The 12,954-nt window shown below is 39.3% G+C and overlaps 1 protein-coding gene across 1 annotated transcript in view; it reads left to right on the top strand.

Moving 5' to 3' along the window:
* Positions 1 to 12,954, top strand: part of LOC6042374 (transcription factor collier) — a 75,864-nt gene that overhangs the window by 26,172 nt on the left and 36,738 nt on the right. The window contains exons 5-6 of the mRNA XM_038257492.1: positions 3,650 to 3,723; positions 5,721 to 5,789. Coding sequence (XP_038113420.1) covers positions 3,650 to 3,723; positions 5,721 to 5,789 — 143 coding nt within the window. The remainder of the gene's footprint in view (positions 1 to 3,649; positions 3,724 to 5,720; positions 5,790 to 12,954) is intronic.

Here is a 12,954-nt window from a genome sequence, read left to right as displayed (position 1 = left end):
TAGTACAAATAAGGGGGCGTTATGGCCCTCGGAATCCGATACTCGTCGTCGCGCACAAAAGAGGAAATAATCATTAAATATCACTAATCGGATCGACGGAGGGGGCTGGGAAATTTATGCTGCTGCCATAATTGTAGTGTGTGCTACATATGTCCGGAATGCTTCCTGTACGTTCCTCTTGTTCTTCTTTGATTGTTTGTTCAGAGTGTTTTGCGATAAGTGCGAGATCGCGGCGATTTTCCTGCTATGCAACTCGTATTAAGATGTAGATATTCTTTTTTTCTGGAATATGATTCGCCCTTGGAAGACACGTGACCACCGAACGCCTCCGAGCTGCGCTCGAGATTGTGTAATATGACACTACGTGAAGAATGAGTTGTCAATCTACATTGTATGCTGTTTGCCTTAAATGACAACTTAGTCATTTTGGCAAACATTTGTAACAGCATTCTACCCAACAAAAAAATGCATGGAATTAAAAGCCCACTGAATAAATTAACAGCAAACGTGTTGTTTTTTTCCCGGTGTCCGGTTCACCTGGCTAAGTTCAGCGTTTTTGTTCTACCCCCCTTTGACCGTGATGGGTGTTATTTTTTGTTGATGTTTATCCAGCAATTACAGTTGCAGAGTAAAAGCGCTTTTTCCGCTTTGATTCCCCCCCATTTCGTGCCGGCTTGGAGTTGTACTTTTTTGGAGCAGGATTCTCCGAAAGAATGATAATTTAACAGAGGCGTTGGACTGAACTAAGTGTTGGAATTAACATGGCAATAAAAATATTGTTTAATGGAAAAATTGAGATATTTCAAAATATAAAACTTTTGTTTCTAAAAGTTTTGTTTAGTTGTGTTTAAGGTTATAGAATTATAATTTGAAAATACAAAAATTATATATTTATTTCAAGTTTTGGCTCTCCTTACCATTCGAAATTTCTCCAAAAAAAAATGGGACGAAACAATAATTATAGGTATATAACTATAATTTTTCAAGCTATGTATTACATTTTATTGAAAACTCTGAAAATTATGCTCAAAGTTTGAAATTTTTAAATTTATTTTTTATTTGTTCTCCACTTTTAACGACGGTCGAGGGACGAAAATTAAAAAAAAAAATGAAAGTTTGGCTGAGGTGCATGTAATAAAAATTAAAAATTTAAAAATCGAATTACAGACCACGGTTTTAACATGTAAATGGATGTTTTTTTTTGTAAAAGGCATTATACATCAGAACTGTTGTTTTGAAAATTATTTGCGTCGGCCTAAATATGATAAATGAATAATTTATTTTGGAATTAAAATGAGTATTGACCGAATCAACCCACTGCAACCCAGCGCCACTTCTACGCGGGCTTCGATCTAATAAAATCGTCAAAAATCCATTTTAAACCTACTAATTAACCTTAAAAAGCATTGAAAAAAAATCTTAAAATTTAATAAAATTTTATACTTGGAAGTTTGACTTTTTTAGAGATTTTGCCAATGATTTTGAAAATGTAATTTTATTTTCGATTCAACTTTGGCTGTGTTTTTTTTACTAACATTTCCTATGTTTTTTGAAAAGAAAAGCAGCAATTTTTGTAATGTCCCAGACTATGGCTTTACGATTATTTACAATTTAAATGTTAATTGTATCATTCTAGATGTGAAAATGTGAAAAACAACCATAACCAAAAGTGACTGCAAAATATAAAAAATAAACCTAAAAGGCAAAAGATAAAATGAAAACGATAAACACAAACTAAACAAGATAAATGCAAATAAAAATTTATCAACATAAAATGAGAGATGAAAAGTTTTTCGTAAAATAACCACGGGAAAAATAAAATCATCGAATTAAAAAATGTTGGGCATGCTTTTGTATCCATGAAAGCAAAAAAATGCTGAAATTTTTGAAGAATTTTAATTACGGGTTTCCATAACAGAAATTTCAGTTGAATTAATTTATGTAATTTTTTTTGATAATCAATGTCAGGAAAAGTTAAACGCCACTGCTCTGATCCTGTTATTTTTCTCGCTCAATTTCCACCTGCCAGGCCAAAAAAAAGCAGAAAACTCTCATACACACATCATAATCACATCTCTCCCAGCATCCCAGGCTTCATTGAGAACAAAACAGCAACAACAGCAGCATGTGTGAGCAACGATATCACTGAACCAGTAAACGATGACCAAAACGGCGAAAGCGCAACAACGCCAAGCAAAACAAACGAAAAATTTGCAACAACAAGCAAAAAACTCAACTGTAGAAAATTAGATGATTTCTAGATTTTTTTAAAGGCTATATCCTATGTTCAAATGACCTTTTCAAATAAAACTCTCAATTTGTAATGTAAATAAAAAAATCATTTTAAAACGTTTTTTTACTGTGTCGAAAAAGTTAGAGTAAAAAACTTCCGAAAACATACAAAAGAAAAAAAAGCACTTTATGATGAGCTTTTGTTTTCTGGACGGGCGCGAGTTGCATCGTTTTTTGCTGCCACCACTTTGGTTTTGTTTCTTTTTTGGTCGGAATTTAACCCGGATTGCCATTCCCCTAACCCTCCACTTCACCCCCTCTCAAAAGAGGTTTAAATTCTTCCAGCGACCTCCCCAGTCGAACTGGACCAGACCTGACCGCTCACATATGTTTGGATTGGTCAGTGTCTTTTTTTTTCGGTTCGTTTTCGTTCCGTTGGAGCTATTTTCCAAATGACCAACGACGAGATGCCCAAGCGGAAGAGGACGAGATTTTACCTGCTTCATAATGCATGGCCCGTGTTCCAGCAAAACGGTCCCGACTTTCCGGTGGTGCAGATTGTGATGTTCCCCCCGGATAGGCCCACGCCAGAACCATGCAATTTTTTTTTTGTTCTGGAAGGGAACTCTCACTTCCGAAGGAGGGCGAGGACAATGACTGATGTCGGAGAGTGCACTTTTTTTTTGTTAAGGGGGAGTTCAGCTCCCAGGTTTTCATTGAATTGCCCCCCTGACTGGGTCCGGATTCCGGCGAGTCCGGGTAGGTGGAGTAGATGAAGATGAAATGATGGTGAACAAAGTGGCAAGCGATTAAGTTGAAATATTTATCGGATCACGTTTGCCGTGCAGGGAGGAAACGAGAGATTTACGAGGTTATTAATTAAATAGTGCAACTACGAGAAATGGGGATTGGTTTTTATGCGATCGAGTGTAGAACAGTGACAGTGTGTGACAGAATTGGGTTAGACAACGCATTGAATTCATGACCTCAGTAGCAAAAATATTCAGAACAACCTATGCAGCCAACCTTCCTTCCTTCATACTCTTGATTCCTGTATGACAGTTGCTTCCTGATTCACGATTCCATGAAATTTGTTCACGTTTACACGAACTCATTTTCTCGCGTGATCTCAACTGAGAGTAAAATGCTCTCAATGTGGTATTAAAATGGTACAGTTGACACAGTGAGAGGATTATTCCCGTGACGGTTGAGAGAATTTTACTCTCATTTTAACGCTCAGTGGGATGAACTGATCAATCAATAAATTGGAATTAAATGAGCACAATTTTGTATTCGCTTTCTCTCAATTCGAATCAAGATCATTTTACTCGTGTTTGTCATTAGGAAAAATCAAGACTATCAGCTACAACACTACAAAAACAACTACTAATTGTATGTTTTTCTCTCCTTTTTCCAGGCAATAGTGTACGAAGGTCAGGACAAGAACCCGGAAATGTGCAGGGTACTACTGACCCACGAAGTGATGTGCAGGTGAGTCTTCGTTGTTACTATCTCTGGCTCCGCAACAAACTGACAGCATCATAGCGATTTACTAAAGCTACTCGCCAGAAAAGTCGCTTCAGCGACGTCAGTATCCTGTCCGCCTGTCTGTCTTCGGCCATGAGACTTAAAGCTTTTTATCAGTCAGCACAAGTTCTTCCATACGGTCTCCGGTCCGGACTGGCTAAGGAGGAAAAAGTAGCAAAAAAAAGGCACGACACGAACCACAATAAAATTCAACGACAAGGATGCTGGCCCGGTTTTTCCGGCGAAGAAAAACTAGAACGGTCGCAATATTTTTATGTTTGATTCTTCATCTCCTTCTCAGCGTCCGGCATACATTCGGGCGATCCCCCTCCTTCGATATATCGATATATTTGTATGGATGTGTGCCGTGCATATGCGTAGGCGTCGTGCGTGTCTATATTTATACCATTTTTTTCCTTCGCCTAGGCGATTCTGTCTGTGTGCGAGTCGACTTTGTATTCCCAGCAGAGCACGCCTCCAGAGATTTGCGCGCCCGGGAAACCGTCCCAATCCCCCGGGGACGGATCCACGAGACACGGAGCTAGGAAGCGATTGGCTGGTCGAAGAATCGAACCCAGACGAGAGGGGTGTTGTCGGAATTACGGTGGCCTTAGGCTTGTCACCTTAAGGGGTAGGGTGACGAATGTTGAAATGATTTTGAGAATTTGTGGAATTTCACAGAATATTAAACATTTTAAGTGTATTGTAATCACAATGTCACAAATTTTCAAACCCAAACGGAAAACCTTTGACAATCAATTTTGCAATTAGCAAACAACACTTCTTATTCCACACAAATTAACCACAAAACTGATTTGACAATCTTCATTCTCTCTTTCGCCAACCGCGCGCTTCTTGCTGTTTTCTCGCTCTTTATTCTCACTCGCTAGCGCGCTCTCGCGCTCAATGCGCAATCTGTTAAGTCAAGGCAATATTTATATAGGTGCGCACTTTTTGTTGCGCTCTAAAATCTTATTTATGAATCATGACAACCCATAATCCCTACAGTCATGTCATCAAGTCGTCATTGTTTCAAATCAAATCCAGCTAGATTGACAAATTTTGGTTTTTTTGTTTACTCCAGAAATGACCCTGATTGTCAAAATTTTGTTGAAAAACTAAAAAAAAATACTCAAAGGCAACCAAGTCACCCTAATCCAGCCCGGTTAAGGACCAATCTAGACCTAGCCCGAAACCAACCTAATCCCGCACGACCTGGAAGAACTGCCCATTTGTCCTTATACGCCGGTCGTAAAAGTCGTTGGAGCAAAAAAAAACAAGACGAGAAAAAAACTGTCACATTTACACTCACAAACACAAACTTTTGCCACACTTCCTTGAAAGTGATCCTTGAGAGGTGCTTCGCGAAACGTGAAAACTACTACTACAGAACGTGTTTTGTGAAGGGAGAGATTCCGGTTAAGATCTCTACCACCCCGCGCCATAAAAGGCCAATGAACATAAAATTCAGTTTTATTGTATACCGTTCGATGTGTTGTTTTTTTGCGGGCAAACTGGCGATTTTGGATGTCATTCATGCGGAGCAGGAATCAAACTAGATTACGGTTTTAGGATTTTTCAAGAACTGATTTTGTTAGGTGAATAGAAACATAATTTGTAATTTTTTGGCCTTATTTTAGGTGCAGAGTTACGCTTATGTTAAGTTGTTCATAGTTGGAAATTTCCACAAAATTCCAAAAACAAATTTAACCCCAAAGAGCACGGAACAACTTTTGCTTCGTCAAAAGAAACACAATTTGTAATTTGCAAGACAAATTGATTTTGCCTAATGCTAGGCAAATAGTTGCGCTTGAATTATGATGTTCATAACCCAAAATTTCCACACAATTCCAAACTCAAATATCACCCCAAAGAGCAATGATAGCCCGCTATAATGACACCCCCAACATGCAGTACTATAGTCACATTATAATAACTCAATTTTCCCGTTGCATTTTCAGCCGATGCTGCGACAAGAAGAGCTGTGGCAATCGCAACGAAACACCGTCAGATCCTGTGATTATAGACCGGTAAGTACCGACTCTCTGTAAGCCATCGTTGGTGGTTCTCGCAAATCGAATTATGATTGTTTTATGTCGCCATGTGGCTAAAATTGTGTTTTGAAGCTAAAATTTTCTATAATTTTGATAAATTTGTTGAGGTTTCAACAAGTTAATTTGAAAATTTTAAAATTTTATCAAAAATAAGTAAAAAAAAACTTGTGAATGAAAAGAAGCCCACACAACTCGCCTCCTGCAAATCAAGCAATTTTCCCATCCACTAATGACCTCACACAGTGCACGCGGAATGGACGGAAAAACGGTGCTGCGTGGGTGTTCCACAGCCAATCGGCTTAACCAGAATTGGCATTTTCCTTGTCGTGTCTCACTTGTGACGCCGTGGCCGTGCCCTTCCATGGTCATGATATGCTGCCCGAGCAGCAAGCTTCATTCCATCGTAATTAAAACAAATTTAAGCCTCCACCACTGAGTGCGGGGTGGCCCCGTCCCGGGCGATCAAAACAAAACGAAAGAAAAGGTACAAACTGCTTGCTGGAGATCCCGAGGAGAATGAGCAGAGTAAAATAACAAAATTTTCAAGTAGAAATTCAAAGAAGCAAAATCTTAAACATTGTTAAAGTTTGGTTTGAGAAATTTGCATCAACTTAAACAATTAGAACATATCTTGATATACAAATAACAAGTTGTGTTCTTGTTGAAATTTATTTTCCATCTGGGACATTTTTATTCATATGATTTTTTTTTGTTTAGCTGCTTTTTAGTTTTTTTTAAATCAATAACATAATTTGTTCTTGCAAATAACAAACCATGTTCTATTTCAAAAATCACTTCTGCTCGGCCCCCCACCATCAACTTTACGCGGAAAATTAAATTTGTAAATGCTCGGCGTGCCATTTTTGGCCTTTTCCCCCTGCCCAGAATCCGACAACAGAACTGGGAGGCTCATTGAAATTCCGCAACCTTCCTGCGAGGACAATGATATCGCGGCCCAAACAAGACGTCGTCGCACAACAAATCTCGGTACGGACTCGGTATAGTGTAATGCCCCCCGCCGTTGAGCATCGGGCAAACAGGTATTTTTGATTGATTCAGACCACACACGCCGGAACACACCGTTCCAGAATGGGTTTTTAGGAAAAACGAGAACTTTTTTCGAGCTTAATTTTACGACCTCGGCGATCATTAGTTGTGGCGAATTTTTGCGCGAATTCCGGCCAAATTAGCAGGTTTTTTTTCCTGCAGTTTAAAGCTAAAAATCTGCTCCAGCTGTCAAAAAGCTTGACCGGAGCGGAAATATGACAGCCGATCAAGATGGGCGACCCTCATTAGCGTCATATATTTCATCTATTTGACACTAGCGATCGCAGCGGTACGGGAATCGCCGCCTCGTCGATCGAGAAAGGAGAGAAGTCCCCCGCGATAAGATCTCATAAATCTTTCAACGGGGGCCCTTTCTTGTAACCGGCGGCATGTGCCAACCCTTAAGGTTGGCCGCGGGCAGATTTGTCATGCCGGCAGCAGAAATGGAGGTGACTTTTTGTTGCTGCTGCTGTTGGTTCTCGATTGGAGTTTTGATGGATTGACATTGGTGATGGTGATGGTTTTTTGCTCTGTCAGGTTATTTTTTCTTGAAGCTCATCGGAAATTACGAACAAGTTCTGGGAAAATCATCAGTTTAAGGGACCTGAAACTGAAAAGACACAAATTTGATTTTGCTTTATTTATTTTTGGTTACAAAATTTCGGATCTTTAAACTTATAAACTGTTAATCAAAATAATTTAGTTGAAAATTATCATTGTCATACTTATCTTCACCAATACCCAGTATCTTGGTTTGTTTACCTTTTAACATTCCAACGCGCAAGGCTCCAAAAAAGTTGGAACGGTAACTTCAACTCAATGGTTCTCGGGCATAACTCAACCAATCAAGATGATTCTTCTTTCCATTGATTTGTTAGGATGTCTAGATGATTCTAGAACTTTGCAGAACTTAATTTGATCAAATCTGTAATTTGTGCGATCAAAAACATCGTTCCAATTTTTTTTTCGCGTGTAAAAAAAAAATTCGCCAAAAATTCCGCGGAGGCAGTCGTTTAAAAAAAGGTGGAACGATGTTTTCGGTCCAGAAATTACAGATTTGTTCAAATCAAGTTCTGCAAAATTTTAGGATCATCTAGACATTCTTACAAATCACTGGAAACAAGAATCGTCCCGATTGGTTGAGTAATGCGAGTTGAAGTTACCGTTCCAACTTTTTTGGGAGGCTTGGGCGTCCGTGTAAGTTGGACATGCGTAGGGCGTTCCAGTGTTAATCTCTGTTCTGACAATCATAGTCTAACAGTTTTGTTATACGTAAATACGAACAAGTTTTGGGAAAATCACCAATTTAGGGACCTTAAACTGAAAAGACACAAATTTGGCTCAACATTATAAGGTTTTCTAGTCAAGCCCGTGGGAGTCGCTCAACCTGCATTCCTGTCACACATGAGGTCTGCACAGCTGATTCCACGTAGATTTTTCCCGCCAGTGATGACAGGAAACATTGACAAACGGAATATGTTCCAAAATCATAAGTGGTTTTCAACATATGAAGGGAAATCATCGTGAACTGGAACTGCCGGTCGTTAGCCCGGGTAAAGTGGAAACGTTGAGATGATTGTTGTCCTCTGCTCTCATCTCGCAAAAATCCATACAGAGAACCACGTCCCATTCAACCGGCTCCGTGGCTTAATGGTTACGGCTTCTGTCTCCCAAGCAGAAGGTTCAGGGATCAAATCCCGGTCGTTACCTTTGAAATTTGGAATCAGGAATTTGAATATGAATAAAAACTAAAATGAATCTGGTGGGATTCGAACTCACACCTTTGCATTGGTGGTGGTCTGGGACGCTAAGCAGTCGGCCATCAGAAGGTTTACACTCTAGCAGTGAATTGAACCGTAGTGTTGAAACATGTTATTTCTTCTTCTCATATTATTAAATACGCGCTGATCCCTGATTTGCCTGAGGGGATTAGAAGTCTAAATATAGATCGAGTTTCCTTCAGATGCTTGCTTCTATGTTTAGGCGGGGCCAAACAATGCCCAGCGACCTCGGAATTGGACCGCAAGGAGCTCTGTCATTCTGAAATGGGTCGTTGGAAGCAGCGCGAGGGCTATCACCACCTAATACCCGGGACTGAGATAAGCTGTATCAGCATGTACACAGTCTGATACAAATTATACTTTCCCATAATTTCGCTACCGGTTAGCGGGTATTGGATTGGACCACACACACACACACATTATAAGGTTTTCTAGTCAACAATTTACTAACACATTTAAATTATGTTTACATGACAGCTGGACGTTTGTTTGCTTCAGATTTCCTATCTCTTTCTAGCAAAAGTTTTTTGTCAGGCGACTTCTAGCTAATTTGTTTTGGCCCTGTGAAGTATGTCAGCCGACATACTTCACAGGGCTGTCACAGCTCGAGCTCGATCCTCGTTTGCATCAGGACACTGTGACGAGAAGTTCGTAATATTTGGGTAAATTAAATTTATTTCACTGGGCCTAGAAAGCCTTATTTCTTTTTATTAATTTTTAGTGGCAAAATTTCGGATCGTTAACTTTTAAACAGTTAGTCAAAATTGTTCAGTTAAACATTATCATTTTCTGATTTGTCTTCACCAATACTCAGTATCATGGTTTGTTTACTTTTTGATCTTTCTTTCTGACAGTCATGGTCTAATAGTTTTGTTATACGGAAATACGAACATGTTCTGGGAAAATCACCAATTTAGGGATTGAAACTGCAAAGACACAAATATGCTCAAAATTATTGCTTTTTATTTATTTTTGGTGACAAAATTTCGGATATTTAATAATAAACAAATCATCAAAATTATTTAGTGAAAAATTATCATTATCTCACTTGTCTTCACCAATACTCAGTATCTTGATTTGTTTACTTTTTATCCTTTTTTTGTTACAGTAATGGTCTTATAAATTATGTTTTCGGAATTCCTTAAAAATATTTTTTCAAAACTATCAAAAAAGTGTTTTTGTTATTGTTTGTTACAGTAACTACTGTGGTTGGCAGGGTTACCAGTTCAAAATCTGCAAAACTATCGATGAAAAGTCTGGAAAAATCTGGCAGACGAAAATCTAGCAATTCTGAATGGTGAAGGGGAGGAGGGATATGAATTATTTCCAAATTTTCTAGAATTCAGATGGTTTAATCGATTTTATGGTCTCAAATATTTTGAATTTACATTTCCTTCAAGAAAAACACATTCTCATTTTTTTTTTGTTTTCAATTTAAATCGTTCATTTTAATCAAAGAGTTGTTCAAAATGGGCATATAGAGAAAATCTGGCAAAATCTGGCAAAATCTGGCAAAATCTGTCAATATCTGGCAAAGAGAAAGTTGAATCTTCATTATGGCTGACGCTTGAAAAATCTGACATTCCCAGATTTATCTGGCAACCTGGCAACCCTGGTGGTTGGGGCAAAATCTACGTCGGTATGAACAGTAGCGCTGCAGGTGGCCGTTAGTGGAAACTGCTCTTAGCAGGTACATTCTGCCTCACTAAAACTCCGATGATTTGACACTGACTGTTGTGAGACCATCAGGGTCTTTTTTTTTAGTTTGACACTTTTGACACCACTTTTACTTGGCGCTCACAAATACAACTAAGCCATTGTTTTCATACACGCAGAATAATGTTTTGTAGAATCAGCCTGTACAAGGTTTGTTTCAACAAAATTTTTGTTGAATATAATCAACGCAGATTTTGCGTTGAAACAAACCTTGATTTTCTCAATTCTACAAAAATCTTTTGCTGTTTTGAAAAAGTTGCTTTGACGTTTAGCGTCGATTCAACAAAAATCTTGATTTTCAAATCAACAAAATGTTTTGTTGATTCAAATATGCCTTATTTTTCTGCGTGTATGGTACGTTCGTTTGATGACTAGTTTCACACTAAGTGCCGCACTTAGAGCTGTCAAAGTGTTTGTTTGAAGAAACTCGCGCTAGTTCCGCACGAGTTTCGCCGCCATCTTGAAACTGAAACTCTAGTGCCGCACTCGATATTTTTTCAGTTTCATGCGAGTTCCACGCACACTGACAAATGACGTTCGATTGAACCAAAACTGGCACCGACGAGTGCGGCACTCAGTGCCACACCGGCTCTTCAAACGAACGTACCAATAGTGTGTGTAAGCGCCGTGCAAAAAGTGACAGTTCGTCACTTTAAAGATTGATGTTTTCAAAACAACGGGCTTCAAACATAAAAGTGCCCAACTAAAAAGTGTCAAACTATCAGAGGTTTAGTGTAGTGCAGTTCGCCTCAATGTTTTATTTTCGGTTTGAAAGCAAAAATAAAAATTAATAGTTGTAATGTTATGCTAAGAAATTTTGTTTTGAATTTAAAATAGAAATTATTTGAATCACGTTTTGGAAGTGTTGATGCATTAAACATATCCTGTCATAATTTGAACAGATTTGATTTATGAGCTCGTGTTCAGACAAATTAATATTCAACAGTCATGATTGATTGCCGTACATTCCAACTTTCAGTACGACATGATCTTGCAAGCGACCACCGGCGACTCCACCACAGCTAAACAAGATGTTATTCAATCAAGCAATTAAAATTGATCAAACTTGGCCACTGGTTTCGGTTCCAAAACAGGCCACCTCACCATCCTTGGTCCAAACCGTGCGACATCCACTACACTAGAGTGTTCTCTTGTGGGGGGAGATCAACTGCCTGCCCGGCCAAGAAGAAGAAAAAAGGCACAACATTTGAAAAATGCTCCATCTTGGGCAGAATCCCGAAACGGCCAACCTATACCAAGAGCCCTGTGGCAAGTGTCTCAAGCGGATTCCGATTACCATTTTCAACCTCCACCGGTGAGCGTTTCGCGCAGATTAATTGCTTCTAAAATGGGACTGTCGTCACGGTGGAAATTCGCTCCTGCGACGACGACGGATTGTGCCACATTTTCACACCTGGCCCCAAGGAGGAGATGACCAAATTTCCCGAACTGGCTAGGTGTGGCCTGCCCCGGCTGTGGTGCGCATATTGATGAGCCGCGAGACTTAATTGGAGTTGGGCTCGGAAAACCGTTACGCAGTTGAAGGCATTCTCATCGACACCAGCGAAGAAAAGCGCGCGCAAAAGAGGGATTAAGTGCTGTCAATTTAATCAGCGTCAAAATTGCAACATTGACGATGAGTGGGGACGGGAAATTGATATCCTTCACCTTCTTCTGCTGTAAGAGCGTGACGACGACAAGAAAAGCTGTCATCACGCCGGAAAACGTGCACCGAAAACGTTAAGAGATGCACTCGGGCCAAGACCGCAGCATTCGCAGCAGCAGAACAGAGTCTAATTGAATAAAAATAAAGACGGTGGATGATTGTGATGCCAATTTTGTAATGTTTATTGTTAAAGTCAAAAATGGCACGTGATATGGATATTGAAGGCTCACTGCACGGTAGCAGCTAGCGAAACAGCGCTGGGCAGCCCGCAAGAAGTGATCGTTCGTCAGTTTGTTCAGGGGAGAAGCTGTAGCAGCAGCAGCAGCGGCGAGCTGATGAAGATGAATTATGTATCGATGTTGCGGGGGATCCAATAGGGTTGGTTCAACTCTCTACGTTTCCATTCGTGAATGAGAGGTTAAGATATTTCAAACTCGTTCGTGACTGTCCTTTTCGTAACGTCACTGCTTGGAAGGCATTTGACAGATGATTGGTTGAAGGCAATCGGAAAACATCAACAAGTCCTACTCATAACATCACTTCTTGGAAGGTATCGGCACTGATAATGTTTTTTTTTTGTGGACCTTTCCATAACATCACAGCTTAGAGGGCACGCCAAAGATAAGTGAAAAGACGGTTAAATATGAGTAATTCTCTGAGATTCGATTCGATTTTTTTTTGTATTTTTTAATCCGACTGAAACTTTTTTGGTGCCTTCGGTATGCCCAAAGAAGCCATTTTGCATCATTAGTTTGTCCATATAAATTTCCATACAAATTTGGCAGCTGTCCATACAAAGATGATATGTGAAAATTAAAAAATCTGTATCTTTGAAGGAATTTTTTGATCGATTTGGTGTCTTCAGCAAAGTTTGGATAAGGACTACACTGAAAAAAATGATACACGGTAAAAAAATTTGGTGATTTTTAAT

Source organism: Culex quinquefasciatus, chromosome 2, assembly GCF_015732765.1.
Source record: "Culex quinquefasciatus strain JHB chromosome 2, VPISU_Cqui_1.0_pri_paternal, whole genome shotgun sequence".
NCBI classification, from domain to species: Eukaryota; Metazoa; Arthropoda; class Insecta; order Diptera; family Culicidae; genus Culex; species Culex quinquefasciatus.
The sequence above is the reverse complement of the archived record's forward strand: the minus strand, read 5'-3'. Positions and strand labels throughout refer to the sequence as shown.